This window comes from Seriola aureovittata, chromosome 11, assembly GCF_021018895.1.
Source record: "Seriola aureovittata isolate HTS-2021-v1 ecotype China chromosome 11, ASM2101889v1, whole genome shotgun sequence".
Lineage (NCBI taxonomy): Eukaryota > Metazoa > Chordata > Actinopteri > Carangiformes > Carangidae > Seriola > Seriola aureovittata.
In genome coordinates, this window is record NC_079374.1 from 18,663,063 (window position 1) to 18,680,707 (window position 17,645).

General features: G+C 39.8%; 1 protein-coding gene across 2 annotated transcripts in view; it reads left to right on the plus strand.

Annotated features, from left to right (window-relative positions):
- The window catches only part of LOC130177741 (ephrin type-A receptor 6-like), a 170,907-nt gene extending 153,376 nt beyond the window's left edge, over window positions 1-17,531 (plus strand). The window contains exons 10-17 of one of the 2 annotated variants that reach the window (XM_056389674.1): window positions 1,594-1,719; window positions 2,304-2,489; window positions 7,549-7,610; window positions 8,196-8,405; window positions 11,209-11,358; window positions 13,676-13,869; window positions 14,223-14,372; window positions 15,152-17,531. In XM_056389674.1, coding sequence (XP_056245649.1) covers window positions 1,594-1,719; window positions 2,304-2,489; window positions 7,549-7,610; window positions 8,196-8,405; window positions 11,209-11,358; window positions 13,676-13,869; window positions 14,223-14,372; window positions 15,152-15,266 — 1,193 coding nt within the window. In that variant the 3' untranslated portion in view covers window positions 15,267-17,531. The remainder of the gene's footprint in view (window positions 1-1,593; window positions 1,720-2,303; window positions 2,490-7,548; window positions 7,611-8,195; window positions 8,406-11,208; window positions 11,359-13,675; window positions 13,870-14,222; window positions 14,373-15,151) is intronic. The other variant, XM_056389675.1, reaches the window with a different exon arrangement.
- Window positions 17,532-17,645: the final 114 nt, after the last annotated feature.

The following is a 17,645-nucleotide window of genomic DNA, read 5'->3' on the forward strand; positions in this document are numbered from 1 at the left end:
AAATTAAAAAAAATTGTGTGGAACGACGAACGTTGAGGCGAGGCGAGGGAAAAGAAACAGAAAGGAAAGAGAAATGAGGATGAGGGAAACCAGGTAGAGAGGCAGAGGAAGAGAGAGCAGGACAATGAGAAATGAGGTATGTTTTAAGAGGACAGTTGGATCGAGGCTAGAGAGTCAGAAACAGATAGGAGACGGTAAGAGAATTCGCTTCTGGAAGTAGCTTACAAGCTGCCACATAGTTCGCTGGAGTTTAAGATATGGAAACATGCACATTATAAGTGAGTGTGCATGTTCAACCTTAAAGTATTGGTGTTGAAAACCGCCCTGCCTCCTGTGCCCTGTCGCACCTCTCAGCGCTGAGTGTGGTGTTGAGCAGAAGCTTTGAGAGGAGAACAGGGTCCTCTGGGTTTCGCTGGTACTGGTTCATGCATCATAGAGAACTGATTGTTGTTTTCTATACCGCATCGATCCCTGAAATAGAAACACAGCTTCTGTCTAACCCCACCCACCCCCACCCCCACCGGGAGGTCAGGTGTCAGCACAGGATCAGCAGCAGCCTGTTAAGACCCACAGACTTGCTCATAGACACTTCAGCAGGTGGAGGCTTGCTGTAGGAGGGGCTAAAAGGGGGGTCCCCGCTTAAAAGTCTGGCTTTGCTTTTGCAGCAAAACACAGAGGGGGGGCAGGCTAGTAGTGCGTCTGTTGGTGTATGTGTGTAAGTCTCAGAGTGGGGTAACACTTGCTCACTGCGGTCTAAAGGGTGATCACATCACTTTGTATTGTTTTATGTAATGTCCCGTGACCCACTGTTCATACAATAGAAAAAAAAAAACAATATAAGAAGAAACGCATTAAATAGTTTTTCAGCTGTAAACATCTAAGGACCACAGTTTATTTTCTGCATGTTTTTGGGGGGAGAGTTTTATAGTCCCAAATGTTTTTTATCTGATGTGTCCCCACAGTCCTCTTAGATGAGCTCAAGTACCCCTTCACTGTCGCCCATTATGTTCCAAATATGGTCATTTATTTTAAACTGGATGTTATTTAACACCATTAATTATATAGAGGTTGAAATTGTTCTTATAGAAACTGACTTCTCTGCTCGCTCAATTACTAGTTTTCATACCCTCTCAATAACAACACAACTTGCTAAGGTGGTACAGCATAATTAGGTGTGTGGGAGGCGTGTCCTGTGAAGTTGGCTTATCGTAGCTGGTAGTTTAATGTTTATTGGGACTAAATATACTAAAGATTAGCCTCAGATTTGCAGATTTGTAATCCAATGTGTTCCTTATAAATCAAAATATGTCACGGGTCTTTTTTAATAACATCATGAATTCTACGATCTTTCCGTATACACCCCTGTAAATGTCAGAATTGCCTCTTTGGGTTCAAGTACCCCTGGTTGGGCAGTATTATGGCAACAGCAGTAGCTGTAATAGAAATACGTCGTAACAGTAGAAGCAGTAAAAGTTTTTTTGGCAGTAGCAGTAAAATGTTTCATATATTGTTTTAATGTGATTTAAAATTGATGTGAATCTAAAAAAATCATCATCTGAGTTAAACTAATTTTCTCTCTATATATGTTCACAGTCCCTTTCCCAGGAATAAAGACCTATGTAGACCCTGATACATACGAGGACCCCACTCAGGCCGTCCATGAGTTCACCAAGGAGATCGACCCATCCAGGATCCGCATCGAGAGGGTGATCGGAGCCGGTATACACACACACTCAGGCCTGCACATACACAGTTACTTTCTCATCCACTTATGTCTCACTGATTCGTGCCGTTCACCTTTGGGTAGAAGAGGATCCTTTAATGTTGGTTAAAATAACAATAACTTCAAATGTGCCATAAGAGATGGTCTATTTTCATTCCACTCATAAAATTGCTGTGAACCCCCCTCTACTCCATTGTACACACTAAAGAGGATGCATTTTTCCATTTCCCAGTGTCTCACTGTCATTTTCTCTGCACAGACTGCAGGAATATTAAAGCTTTAACAGCTTTAGAGAACAAAAGAAAGTGTAAGAATAGATTCTGTGCTTTTTTTAGAAGGTGAAATAGAGAGTTTTATTGAGTTAGACCAATCAGACAAGAGGCAATAATGCTGGATTTTAGATGAGAACTGCAACACTGCCCCCAGGTGGCATACTGTGCTGTCACATGGTGATGGTGTGGAGTTTTGTGATTGACTGTGTGTGTGTGTGTGTGTGTGTGTGTGTGTGTGTGTGTGTGTGTATGTGTATGTGTGTGTGTGTGTGTGTGTGTGTGTGTATGTGTGTGTCTGTACACTCCAGGGGAGTTTGGTGAGGTGTGCAGTGGTCGCCTGAGAACACCGGGGAAGAAGGAGATTTCCGTGGCGATAAAGACACTGAAGGGAGGCTATGTGGAGCGTCAGAGGCGGGACTTCTTGCGTGAGGCATCAATCATGGGCCAGTTTGACCACCCCAACATCATCAGGTTGGAAGGCGTGGTCACCAAAAGTAAGAGGGACTATGGGAGATGTGGCTTAACTGACTTGACAAGGTCATTTTTTGCATTTATTTGACCTTGTAGTACATGCAAAGCATGTAGCAGTTATTGGTGCTGATGATGAAAAAGTATTTAGAGATGTGGCTCTAAAGCTGTGCTGATACAGCCAGACAAACCTATTCATCACGACTCAAGTGAGTGCTAAATACAAAATATTTTTCCCCACAGTTCTGTTATTAACATGAAGAACAGCCGCTGTCACTTCCTAACATTTTCGTGCAGTCTCTGCCAAATCTGAGTGTGAATTAACTTGTGTACCATAACTACACTGCCTGTCAAAGCAACTCTACTGCTTTTTCTGTACATTCCCGTCATATGTGTCTTGCATTTTCCCATGTAGGTCTCCATTAAAATAACTGTGTTACGTAAACATTGTGTGTGTGTGTGTGTGTGTGTGTGTGTGTGTGTGTGTGTGTGTGTGTGTGTGTGTGTGTGTGTGTGTGTGTACGCATAAGTGTGTTTATATTGTGTGTAAGTGGCCAGCATGTTCAAATGCCCTGTTTTTGTGCAGGAATACGCATTACCTGCACAAGGTGAGTGAGTGTGTGAGTGTGTGTCTGTGTGTGAGTATGTGTGTGTGTGTGTTTGTTTGTTTGTGTGTGAGTGTGAACTTGTTAACGAGCTCTGTTTTACGGGGCTCACCTAGCGCAACATATGGTTGTTTTTACAGGGGGTGTATAAACTGAGACATCGCTGTGAATATAAATGTGTCCCCTGAAGACTTTCCACCCCTCTCTGAATGTAGATAGAGGACACTCCTCAGCTCTGACCCCACTAACAAGGATTCAGCTGATAAGGGTTTTTAAAGGCCGATACTGCCATTATTGTATCATTACATGTGCTGATTGCAGGTATTTTCCACTGATAGGTTTAACTGCAGCTTTATAGTCTACCATCTCTGTAACAGTTGAGTAAAAAAAAAACTCCCCACACAATACTGAGATTTGTCATTAAAGACCTCTGCTGGTAAAAGAATGTGAACATTGTGACTCGACTGGCTGCACTGAATAAACATTCAAAGGTCTGTTATTTCTGAATGACAGAGCTATTGACATCACTTGAAAATATTGTATCTGGCCCTTCTTTGTATGTTCTATTAAATCAATTTAATCTGATGAAAATAATTACCTTATATACGCATGAATAGTTTTTTTCTGTTATAAATAAAAGAGAGTATTTTCCTTTAATACTTTATTATTCAAAACATTTTTCATTTCACCTTATTAAAAGTGTGAAATTTGAAAATGGAAGAAACAATAAGATATTAAGATACAAAGAAGAGAGGATATGGACAATACATACAAAATAAAATAACTAATAATAATAAAATAAAATTAGATGCAACACATAAACAGGGACAATGAAATAAAAATGGTTAGCATGCTAACTTGACTGACTAAAAGAAGTCATTGAAGTAGAGGCGAAACAAGGCTAAACATTGACTTTGCGTTCCACTGGTGGAGATAGTTCTTGGTCAGTAAAGGAATGATTCACTGGTAAGTGTTAGTGCTAACGTTAGCTATGTAGCATTAGCAAAGTTTAAAAGTAACTCCTTTAAACCTCCAAAAAAAATACTAAGTGGACTTTAAGGTGAGAATTTTTCTTTTTTTCTATGTTTTTGGAAATCTCCTGTGATAATATTTATGTAAGTGTGACTTGAGCATGGTAAATTGATATAGATTATATAAATTTTAGTATATATTTTTTTATAACTGTATTATCCATATAGTACTGTAAGTGCCAGAACATACAGAGCCATAATACTGTAATTTAGGAAGCATCCTCCTTATTATATATTTATTAATATTATACTAATATTTTAATTTGGAGCGTTGTTGTTGTCACCATTTAATATCACATGAAACATTAAAAACATGAAAAATATTCAGTAAAATTAATTGAATGTAATATGTTGAATAAGAATTGGCCTGGATTACCAGGTTTTAGTTATCTGAGTTTAAAAGAGAGGAAACCATTAGAACAAACCATTTTCCAACCATGCTTGCCTATCCAGTACACACACATACTATACACTATACACACCAAATGACACAATCGAAAGCCATTTGCTTGGCAGTGGGGGCATCCTTTATCGAAAGACATTAATTCTGAGTACCCTCTCTCTGTCCGCCTGCCTGTCTGTTTGTCTTTCTCTCACTCTCTCCATCTTCCTCTCCCTCCATCTGTTGTTGTTCTTCAGAGACTAATTATGGAGAGTATTATGCTGTGACTGACTGCTATACCTGCACTGAAATAACAGGTGACACATTAGACTCTGGTAAACAGGTGCGTTTGTTTTTGTTCAGGCGCTGCACTGCATAACTATATATTGTTTCCAGACCTTGCTAATTAGCTCAGGAAAGCCAAGCTTGATCAAATAATTTCCTGTCTGTCCCTGCTGGATTTGTGTGCAGAGACAGTATCTGCGAATTTAAAGATATTATGATAAGATTTTGCTGGGGAAAAAAAACATCAACAGCAACAACATAATGTGTCCGTTTGGTCTGAAAAAGTGATACACTTCAGTACAGACTGAATGGTCTGCTCATCCATTTATTCATATACCGACTGTGTCTTCTTTTCTGTTGAGACACTCAATATTTCTGAGATTTTCTGAAGGTGTGTTGATTTTAAGCTGATATAAATGCCCCAGTATACAGCGTTTTTTTTCCCCATTGCTCATCATGTAGAAAATGGCCATTCCTAACATTTAAAAACATTTAAAAAATAAATTATAAAATACCTTTATAATTACAGCATAACAGGTGTTCATTTTTTTGAGGAGCAGTGTTTTAACCTGCGCCTGTTTAGCATTTGTTTTGAACCACGCTGGAAGGTGCAGTCGGGGATGTGTCATTGACAATCCACTGGAACAATGAAATTTTGGTGTCAAAGTAGTTTGCACCATCTGTTTTTTTTTTTTAATTATGTTGCATTTTTTGACAGTTCCAGATGCTTCCCAGTGAAAAGCTTCAAAAAGTGGCCTTGAGGTGTTCTTATCAAATGTGGAAGGGAAATAAACTCCAATGTGCATTTGCCAAACCATCCACTCAGTTCTCATCCTTACAGCCCTCCTCTTGTAAAATGAAACAAGCTGCTTTAAGCATAGATGTCACCCTTGTGTGGTTTTTGAGCTCAGGCATGGTATGGTATTATTACTACTACACATAGCTGGTGAAGAATATGAGGGAAAGAAGATAAGTAGTTGTTTTTGAAAATGTATATGTCAACAACTTCCCCAACTTGGATAAACTCTCCTGTCTTTCTGTTTATGTTGTAGTCACTTAAATAATCACTAACGTTGTGGTTGTTATTACCTGTTGTATCAGTTATCGAAAATATTTGTGAGGGTGTCAAGCAGTGGTGACAGATGTCATTTAGATTTGTTGTGTTACGACACAGGCAGTAAATTATCTCCTTGTGTCTGATTTTCCTTTAATTTCATCAAATAAGGCAATGATGTAGAGCAGGTGCACAATTCCTGTGCTGTCTGTACTTCTATCTAATTGTCGAAACCCAGGAAATTAGAATCAAATGCCTTAACTCTCTAAAGTGGCAATATTACACAGTGTGCTGTTGTATTGTGAAACTGAAAACACCCTGCGCCTTTTCAGATGTATTAAAGGGACGCTTTTATCTCTGTATACTCCACCTTTCATAATGTGATTTTTCACATACCCCTTTGAGTGACAAAAGACGACTTGAATTGGAAATGTGATACCATGGTGTTACTTCACCACAGTAACACTTTTATTTCTCTTTCCAGCAGTTCAGGGCATTTTACAGCTCACCAGCACACAGGGCTGGACGACTGCCTCCCAGCTGTAAACCAGTCAATCTGTATCACCACAGGGATCCTCTGTGGGGAAACAATAACATTTGGAAAGAGAAAGTGTGCCTGCATCTGTGTCTAATGAATGTTTTATGTTATAGACGGACTGAATGCAAAATAGGTCCCATTTGCAGGTTGAACATGTTGTGATGGAAAAAAATGAGTGTGAATTCAGTATCTTCACTTGATGCACCAATCAACGGTTGATGGTTTGTGTCTCTCTCTCTCTCTCTCTCTCTCTCTCTCTCTCTTTCTCTGGCAGCTGTGCTAAACACACACCCACATACACACAAACACCCCTGCCTTCTCCTTCTTGTTGGACTTGTTGAGCTCACAGTTTGTACTGTGTGATTTTGCTCGCCAATGTTTACCAGAACCTAATCCGTCACCTGCCTGACTCCAAACATTATCTTGTGGTCTGTCAGTCGATCATTTAGGACCAGTGATCCTAAGCCAACAGGTTTTTTGAACTACATGTTGTTATTTATCTTGCTCACCATTCTGTAGTCAGTGTTGCTGGATGTTGTTGTGTGATACTTAGTCAGTCTGTGTAAGCAACAACTGAGCTTGTTCTAAGGGACGTTATTGGATTGCCCACACTTGTAATCATGAATGTTACAATATCACCAGTTGTTTTGATGAAGAAATGTTACACTAATAGTTATTTATTTATTGTTTTGTTTAGAGTTTTTAATGACATGTAGTGGTGTATATTTTAGTTTAAGTTTAAATATATTGAATATTAACACAAACCACTACCTAAGGGTGTCTTTGATCCAAAAATATCAACCAAGGATATTTACCTGCAGAAACTATAGTAACCAAAGTACAAAGATCTGGATACTGGCTTATGAGCTCAGGTAGCTGATGTGTTATCATGTGTTATAGTTTGTACACACAAACACACAACGCTGGGTTTTGTGTCTCTGTGTTTCCACTTCTTGGTCACAATTACTGAAATGATCTGGCAAAATTATTAGACATTGGGAAAAATACAAACTGATTATTGTGTTGTAAGTGTTGTGTTCCAGTCCTTTCTTGTCTCTTGTCTCTCACCCTTCACTGTAGACTGTCTTTAACAGCAAAAGAAATCCATAATAGATGCAGTATAGTGAATAGAAAGAAAATAATCTTTGCAAAAATACAGAGTGTGCTTTTCTGTGTTTGTCTGTTTGCAGGCAGACCTGTGATGATTGTGGTGGAATACGTGGAAAATGGATCATTGGACTCATTTCTGAGGGTGAGTGTTGAAGTGATCAAAGAACTCAGGAATGATTATGGTTATTTCGGGCCTCAGATATTGTTTTTGTAGGAAATAAACACAGCACAACATTGCTGATATAAAAAGACAAAAGCATAACACATGAATGCCTTTGCTTTGGTCTGCAGAAAAAAACACGTTGTTGCTAGTCAGGTCATTATAAGGCCGTCATTATAAGGCCATCCAGGAAGATGGCAAGATCACTCTCAGTCTCTGGCCTTGACTACACAACACTGCGCTTAGCTGCAGGCCATTGAGAGAAAACTTTTTGTAAAAATCATAAGAAAAACAAGCAGCTTAACTTTGTTTTGTAAGTAACTAAATTTTGGAGCATATTTACTGCAGCACATTGTCCTGTCAATAAACTGCTGAAACATAATTATAACTGAAATATTTTACAACATATGTGTCTGTTGCTACACACATATCATTATGTTATTTGTCTGTGTTGTTCCTATGTCTTATTCAATTTCTCCACCTTTCTCTCTGATTGTCCAACTGGTTTTGTGCAATGGCTCCTTCTCTACCAGTAAATTTTCCTCTGTGTCCTGCTCTCCCTGTCAGCAACATGATGGTCACTTCACTGTCATCCAGCTGGTGGGCATGCTGCGTGGCATCGCCTCGGGCATGAAGTACCTGTCAGACATGGGCTATGTTCACCGAGACCTGGCGGCTCGAAACATCCTGGTCAACAGCAACTTGGTGTGTAAAGTGTCAGACTTCGGCCTGTCCCGAGTGCTGGAGGACGACCCGGAGGCTGCTTACACCACAACGGTACATGACCCTCCTAAAACTAAAATTGTTAACTATTAATTTGTTGTACTTCAGTGGTACATTTATTCAAAAATCCCTTCACACAACAGTGGCTTCTTGATTCAAGTCTTAATTTCTCTGCTCAGAACTCATCTGAAAACCTTTTGCTTTATGGGATCAGAGGTGTAATGTAGGAATGTTCCTGAACCTAAAATTTGTTCAGTTGTTGTATTCAAAAACCTCTGATGAAATATGGCTATAGTCCACTGAAAATCATATCTGAGCTCCTTCTTCGAAGCAGGTTTTGCACTAACTAACAGCACTAACATCTGCGAATAAACACATATACCTCTTAGTTTTGGAAATTGCTTTGAGATGTTGCCATTACTTTTATTTGGGGTGTCATTTGTGTTTAATGACAGGAAAGTTCATTAGTTCAGTCCCTTCAAAAGGCATCTGAAGGGGTCTAAAGCTAGAGAAGATTTCCTAAAGATGAAACCGGCTTTCCTAAACTTTCAAATTGCACTAAAAAAAGGTGATGTATCTGGTGTCACACTTGCCGATTTCGATGTTTCATAAATGTAAAAATCTGATGACGATACATTGGCCGACATTCATTTTTCTAACAGAAACACATGACATAAAGATTTTAGATAGAGTTCCCATGCATTTAGTTATTGAAGGGGGCTTGAGGAGTGTGTGGATCAGTTTTCACCGTCATTTACTTGAATGTGCACATGTTTATGGCAAGGCAGCTGTTTTGAATCTTTTGTCAGAGTTAGCCTAGTGATTTATCTTTTAATTCTGAAAAGTCTCTGTGTCTCAGCTATAAACGTCTGAGACAAAAGATATTGTATCTTGTGAAAATCAATCCCCCACTGACAAGCCATGGCATTAGCTAGCGTTGTGGCTAACTAATTTACCAAGTGTGTGTTTTATAGCGGATGTTAGAGCTATACTGAGCTATACTATTTTTCAATAGGCTGAAGCGCACACCGCTCACACAAACACTGACTGAGCTGAGCTTCGTCTCTCTGGTGGTCAAACTGCAGTAGCAACAACTTCTTGGCACTTATCAGCCATTATAAACATGAATACAAATTTATTTGCATCTAGCTTAAATATGCTGATAAGATCACCCCACCATCGTATCGCTCAGGCTGTAGTGCCAAGCTAACTGCACAGCTGGGTCTGTGTATTTAGAATGAAATGTCATTGACCAGTCAGGAAATCTGGATGAACATATTTACTTCTTTCTAAAGCTTTACATATTTCACCTTTATTCTACAGCGCTATAGCAGTAATATCAAGGATACGTGTTTTTCCTAGTTCAGTCTCATTTGCTACCAGTTGGCTGACGCCTGGTCTGTTCCTGCGTTTGCGAGAGAACCTCATTAGAAGTAATGGTAGAGGTGTCGAACTATGAAAGGCGCAGGGATACAGTTGCAAACAACAACTCCATTTGCTGTTGCTCTCTATGTTACAATATCATAAAAAAGTCATATCTGTTGCATTAACTAGGTCCACGGTATGCACAAGGTGGAGATAGGACTCAAATGGACTTCAGTATGGAAGGTCTTTGGAAAGACATTAGAAATATTGGTCACTAACATTTTCCACTGAAGGACAAACATCAAAGACTGTGTTCACAACCTGATGCTCTGTACTCCTATGTAAGCTTGACACATCAGCTAACTGATGCATTGCTCTACCTCTTCTTGATTAGACTGATGAAATTTCTCTCCCGGGGCCAGTGAAAGTGAAAGAGTTGCCTTTATATAGCAAAAGCTCAACTTCAAAATGTTTTGTGCTGAAAGGACACTGCTCTGTAAATCTGTCTGAGCCCACAGTGACCTCCATTTCCTGGTTTTCTATTGAGGTTATTGTGTGAAGGAAATGCTGTTTATGGTTCCAAGTTAAACTTTCTGCTCCACAAGACTGCGGTCGAAATCCACAGAAGGGAAGTGAATGGTGAGGTGAGGTGAGGAAGTCCGGATTCAGAATAGGGGGGCACAAATGGCTCTACATGCACTTGATCACACTTTCACCTAATAAACATTTTAAACAGCGTATGTCACTAAGCACAGCTATACTTTTAAAGGTCCCATATTGTATAAAGTAATATTTCCATGTCTTTTTTGGTTATAAAGCAGGCCTATGTGTTATATTACTACTGTGAAAGTATCAAAGCGCTCAGTTCACAGAGAAACACGCACACAATTCAGAAACTGCCTTTAAATGAGCCGTCAGGACCTCTGGAACTTTGTGATGTCACAACAAAGCAGGGTTTGGTGTTTCTGAAATCGGATCGAAATATTTATTCAATCACTCAGAAAACAGTCAGCCAATCAGAAGAGAGAAATCAGAGACTCTCTTCTGTTTGGCTCATCAACCTGTTGTTACTAGAGCTCCAGAGAGAGGCCTGAGAGAGGTGATGTTTTCGGTTCTTTAAACCACAAATCTATCTTCTCATGGTAAGGCTGTCACGTTTTCAAATAAACGTAAATCGAACAAATTCGAAGTGACTTACAATTAATTGGAATTAAATGCGCACCAAAACACCACAGCACGTCATTATTTTTGTCGATTGACGAGACTGTACCTTTACACATGCTGCTTCTGAGATGTTTTGGTGTCATGACTGTCTGCTCAGGACGCCTCTGCTCGCTATTGTCCTCCATTTTTGTAACAAAACAACATCTTTATCGTTATCGTTATCATTAGCTTAGTTTACTGATAGGTCAATAGGGCATGCATGGAATGTCTATGTGAGTCCATCCATGAGTGCATACGTCTTCATTTTATACTGTATGTGTGTGAACAGGGTGGTAAGATCCCAATCCGATGGACGGCACCTGAGGCCATCTCATACAGGAAATTCTCCTCAGCCAGTGATGCGTGGAGTTATGGCATTGTCATGTGGGAAGTGATGTCATATGGGGAACGGCCGTATTGGGAGATGTCCAATCAGGATGTGAGTATTGTGGTTATCATTAGCGTGGTTTATGCTGCAGTCATGTCATATGAGAAAGAGCCACCTCATCCTTCAACAAAAAACCAGAATGTGAAAATGTTCTTTAGAATTACAAAAATCACAACAACTCATTCTACCAACTGCATTTGTAAGTTCTCAAATCCTTTTAAATGTAACTTTATTGATATAAAACACTGAGTAATGAACAGATTTCAGTTAGAAAATGAAAAGAAATAAGTTAACATCAGCACAGGTAAAGTGTATCTGGAATCATGGTTTGTCCTGTTTATGAGAGGATGCTACTTAAAGGACTGTGATCAGGGTTTTAGAAATGCTGAGGTCAAAATGTTTACCTGATTAGGTTGAAACATTTTCAACCCACATTGAGCATTACCTGGGCAAACATGCATCTATTCACACCTGATCACCTCTTTCTATTAACTTTATATGCAATTACATCACATCCAACACTGAGGCCTTTTTAACAAGCCACTCGCCAAACTACCACCACTTTTGAAGGTACTGCAATGCTACTGTAAGGCGACTTAACAATATTGTAGATCAAAGGATTATCAGTGAGAAAAATGAGGAAAAATTGGTCAAAACATTGGACATTATTTGGATTTTTGATGCAATCATCTACTTTTGATGTTAATTTTTTTTGCCTGTTTGGAAATCTAATGAAACAGTTCCTGACTAAGTTGTTTCACACAGCTGCATTAATTCACTGACTTGGTGTGAAGTGCATATGGAAAAGCTGCTGGTCTTTTGACGAGGTCGGCATCTTAGTGAGTGTTCCCCCCCACAAGCCTTCTCTACCCTCATTCTCATTCTCTATGCAGTATATTTTTTTATTTTTCTATTCTGTCTATTAAAACGATTGCCCTTTAACCTGCTCCCTGACTGTTTTCTGGCATCAAAAAGCCACCTCTGAGAGAGAGGAGGTTTGGAACCTAAACTCTGGTCAGATTCACCAAGAGGATGAAAAAGATCAGGGAGAGGGAACAGTAAAGGTCAGAGGTTCAGAGGACTTCGGTCCAGCAGAGGGATGGGGAGGTTTAAAGCTGGATTCAGTGTGGCTGAGCAACCCGCTGATCCCTGGGCTGTGGTCAGGGATTGGAGGGGCCATGGAGGAAGCAGATCCATCCCTCTCTCCGCTGAGTGTGAAAGCTCCACCGTAATCCCTTCAACCCCTTACACACAGACTCATACACATCCATACACAGACGCCCACACGAACACATTCACTAAGGTCTCAGGGTTTTGGAGGATTTGGGAATTGCTTAGAAGTTCTTTCCAAGGCAAAAGGCCAGCCAAGCTGCAAAACCAGCCTAACACTATCTCATCCTGGTCAGCCACTTACCACTGCTCCCTACAAAGATACATGGATCTCATGGAACCACAGGTATGATTGGAGATGTGCTGTATGGAGGCTAATACATACTATCAGCTCAGATGAAAAAGCAGTTCATGCTTGCATACTGTACGTTTGGAAACTGATGGATAGTCCAGAGGAGGTTTTTTTAGCACAACTACAACTTATTTGTATGGCACAAGAAATCAAACATCCAAAGAGGAGGTCATGGGGAATGATTGAAGCTTATAAAAAGCATTAAATGGGATTATACTTCCCGGTTTGATTCTTTTTGCTCTCTTCTCTTCATCAATTATTTCTCTGATTCATGATGTGGGATCAAGTAAATGGTCTTTGCTTTTATTAATGTGACTTAAATATACCCAAGATATCCTTGTCATTCTTCTGCTAGCAGCATTATTAGTTAGCATGCTAACATGCTAAACTAAGAGGGTGAATGTGGTCAACATTTTAGCTGTCTAACAGCTATGTTCAGCAGCATGTTAGCATTGTCACTAAGCATTTCTGTGCATGTGTACAGCTTCATAGACTGATAATGATACATTTTAACTGTTTAAAACTCAATGTTTAATTTCATCAATTACAATGTTTCAATGCTTCGAGAAAAGGATTTATATACCAGATTTTGACCTTCATTTTATATGGGACTAAGAAAAAGCTGCTGCACAAAGAATTTTTAGCAGAAAATGAAAAGTAGGTCCGACTCGCAGCACAGGAAAGCTTTGGACATGCAACCTCAAGATCCTCAGACGAATACATACAAACCCATATAATGCCAAACAATCGTATAGACACCTGCAAGATCATATACAAACAGTTTTTTAAAGTGGCCAAACTGGTTATGACACTCAGCAGACTCTTGAGCCAAATAGATCAATATCTAAGCTAATTAAAATCTTACTGAAATTTTTCACCCTCCATCACATCCAATTGTTTCTCCAGGTGATTCTGTCCATTGAAGAGGGCTACCGGCTGCCTGCACCGATGGGCTGCCCCGTGGCACTGCACCAACTGATGCTGCACTGCTGGCAGAAGGAGAGGAGTCATCGGCCCAAATTCACAGATGTTGTCTCCTTCTTGGATAAACTGATCCGCAACCCCAGCAGCCTGCTGCCACTGGTAGAGGACATTCAGAGGTACAGCACTGAGGATTTTATGGTCTCTTTTAAGGCATGAAACTGTATTAGTCTAATTTGTCAAGAATCTCTTGGAGCACGTTTACCTCAGAACAGAACTTGAGAGTTATTAGAGTTACAATAAACACTGAGCTATAACAGGGACATGTCTGCTGAATCCAGGCGGAGATAGCATGACTTTCCTTGGGTGAGAAAGTTGAGAAATGCTTTCACTCCTACGCCTAAAAGGAGCACCAAATATGTGTAATTCTGAGAAGTTTGGGGCAGTTTTCCAACTCTGTTTGCTTTAAAAATACAGACGGGATCTGTATTGTATGGGTTTATTTATTTATATATATTTTTTTTTGCATCAGTCTACCAGAGTCTCCGGGGGAGGAAATGGACTACCCAATGTTCATCTCCGTCGGTGACTGGCTGGACTCCATCAAGATGAGTCAGTACAAGAGCAATTTCATGGCAGCAGGCTACAACACATTGGATTCGGTTGCCAGGATGAGTATTGAGTGAGTAGATAAACCTAAACATAACCATTATCAAATGTCCAGAAACCAAATAATAGCTATCTTTGTAGCAACAGTGCTTCACCGATTTTACTCATGGAGTTCAGATTGCTCATTAAGCGGAGCACTGTTCAGCCTGTGGACATCCTGTCTGAGAAAATAACCCGGACAAAGTCATTGTGATGTCATCAGAGACTTTTAACAAAAAGCTTGTGTTTCAAACTTCAAGTATGGAGATTGAAAGATGGAGCCATTTGTCAGATAGCAAGGGTCTAATGAAAGATGTTATGAAGTTGCATTATGGTTTTGATGAGCTAAAAGTCTGAATCGAAGACTTGAATCGAAAAAGGGAAGCCAAATACCTACACTTAAAGAGATAATTACCTTATCGATAAGGTGGACAAACAATATATGTCAGAATCGGTGGACTAGTAATAAAAAAGATTACATTGACAGTGCAGAATGAGCCATTTTAGAATAAAAACTGAGATGATTTTTTTCAGGTGTTTGAGATTTTGCTTCCCTTGTTGATTGGTTGATACAGTTTAGGGGTTGTAGTATAAAGAGTTCACATTGCAAATGAAATGTTGTGTCTCAAATAAACTCAGTGGTCTTACATACATAAAATGTTTTCACATAGAATAATGAGAGAAGTACTAGAAAAGGGAAATGACTCAGAAGGTCTCTAAAAAAGTGTTTGTAGAAAAGACTTCACAAGTTCAAAGTTAAAGTGGTGCATGTGTGTGTGTTTGTGCGTGTTTGTGTTTCCCCTCTCGCCCTAGAGATGTGAGGCGTATTGGGGTGGAGCTGATCGGCCACCAGAGGCGGATCATCAGCAGCTTACAGACCCTTCGCCTTCAGCTACTGCACGAACAGGAGAAAGGTTTCCATGTATGAGGACGCCCATTGATACAACCTGGGATGGACAGATAGATGGAGCAGACGAAAGTGAAGTCTAGACTGTAGGACAGACAGTCTGCAGCCTGTGCCTGAGTCTTAACCCCTCATACAGGAGGTCATTGGACAGACGACCACAGCAGACTGCCCTGTGGTCTCCCTCACATCCAGTAGTAACAGACTTTTTTCTACTATACACCCCTTACCCAGTATACCTGGTTCTGCCAGACTATTACAGCCTGATAGACTTTACAGACTGGCCATGGCCTCACTTAGGGGAATGTAATGCCTTGTTCCAGCAGCAGTACTTTGTGTGTGGAGCAACAATATCTAGAGACGTAGATTTGCAAACATAATCTACTGAATCTTTTGACTCTTCTTTTGTTTGTTCTTTTCTCGCTCTGAGTTATGTGCTCATGTAGCTGCTATCGGGTGTGCAATCGAAACGTTTTGTCTTTAAAAAAGAAAAAAAAAAAATATCCTCAATATTTTTTGTTTTGGAGTTTAATAATTTATCATGAAGGAATTATTTGCATTGCTTTAGTTTACCCTCTCTCCAGAGAATCTCGTACGCTAATACTTGAAGAAAGAAGCAAGAAGCAAGTTATGGAGATTTCTTGAATGTTTAAAAGTGTATAGACAATTAATCGATAATTATTATCATAACCTAATATCTATATATGTGCAGTCCTGTTTGTGAAAGCCCTAGTAAATCTGGATCTTATTTAAATGTTTTATTTATTTCAGATTTTTATCCAAGTCAGCAATACAGTATTATGCAGTCACCTCAGTATCTCAGAGAGATGAAGAATTGTGCAATGAGAGAACTCTTGTTGACATGTAAACATGAGGCTCACACAACACCATCCACCTGTTTTTATTGTCACATGCTAAGCTTGCAGAACCGGACCCGTTGCCTTCAGGTGAATAACCATACAAGTCTATTCTGACAGTTTTTAGCAGCCAGTGTACTCACAGTCGTGTGATCAGCAGTTTTTTGGATTGTGAATGTTAAACATTGCCTGAAAGTACACACACACACAGCTCCACTGTCTAAACATATGAATGTTCACAGATCTTAGATACTGTATAGCTAGGAGGTATTTGCAATTGTCTGGAAACTTAACATGGACTTATATGGTTTTTCAGAAATTGATGAAATCCTTTCACATACATTCATTCTTTCTTTTAAGCCTGCATACACTAACACAGGCAGTGGTTTGCGCTTCTGGGAAGAAGTTGATCTAAGATGTCAGAGCAGAATAATCCATCTCAGGTGTGAAGCTACCAGATGGATTTCAGAGAGTACTACTTCTGCTCCAGTCTGTGCTTAGCTTGTGGTCATGTAAAGGTTGTGGCACTTGTGGCAGTTCGGGAAATCCGTGTACATAAGAATAGAAGTGAAAACTGTTGGATCTGCAGTAGATGAAGTCAAGTATTCAGATGTTTGCCATTGAAATATTTTTTTTCATTCTCTACGTCAGTGGTGAGTAGGAAGTTCTGCAGAATATAACTAGTTAGAGTCGGAGGCAGCAGAAGTAGCTAAAACCAGATTGATGGAAAGGGGAGAGAAAAGGAAAGCTTTTGTGCGATTAAGACGGAGCTGAGATTAAAGGAAGAGAAAGAATGAGCATTAACAGCAGCATCATAACTCGTGTCATTCTTACATCAACAGTAACAAACGCACCCACACACACAACACATATACACTCACACAGACACGCACACACTGAATGCCTTACAGTTTGTTAACCATGCAAGACAGAGAAACACTTTAGTTCATGAGTTTCAGTGCAGTCACGGGACCTAGCCATTAGTTTGAGTTGTATTCCATACTGAAGAGAACAGCCGCCCCTCTACAGCTGTGGCTTTCATCACAAACTGGGGCTCAATGATTCATGTCACAGGCAAACTGGATCTAGAGATCTGTGCCTTCCGGTCACAGCGTAGTTATGCATCCAGGCCTTCAGGAGTAGGAAAAAGTGCACAACACACATCAAAACACGCCGCACACATATTTGCACACACACACACGCTCACGGTCAACACCCCTCTACAGGATATGGAGAATATCAGATGCTGTTTGTTTAGCATGTTCTACTGCTGAGCAATGTTAGAACATTCTTTTGTACAAAGTACAAGTCTACTTATAATTCTTGTATTTTATTTTTCTATGATTTCCAAAGAGATGTTGTAGATCTTGCACACTGTAAGAGGCAGTTACAGCGAATATTTATTTGCAAATAAAGATGAACAGTTCTGGTGGTTGACTGCTCATTTAATTATGTTTCGATTTTTATCTCGGGCAAGAAAAGAGAATCAAAACAGCATTGATTCAAAGGAAGAAACGCTGTCTTATATCTTTGAGGTTGTGAAATG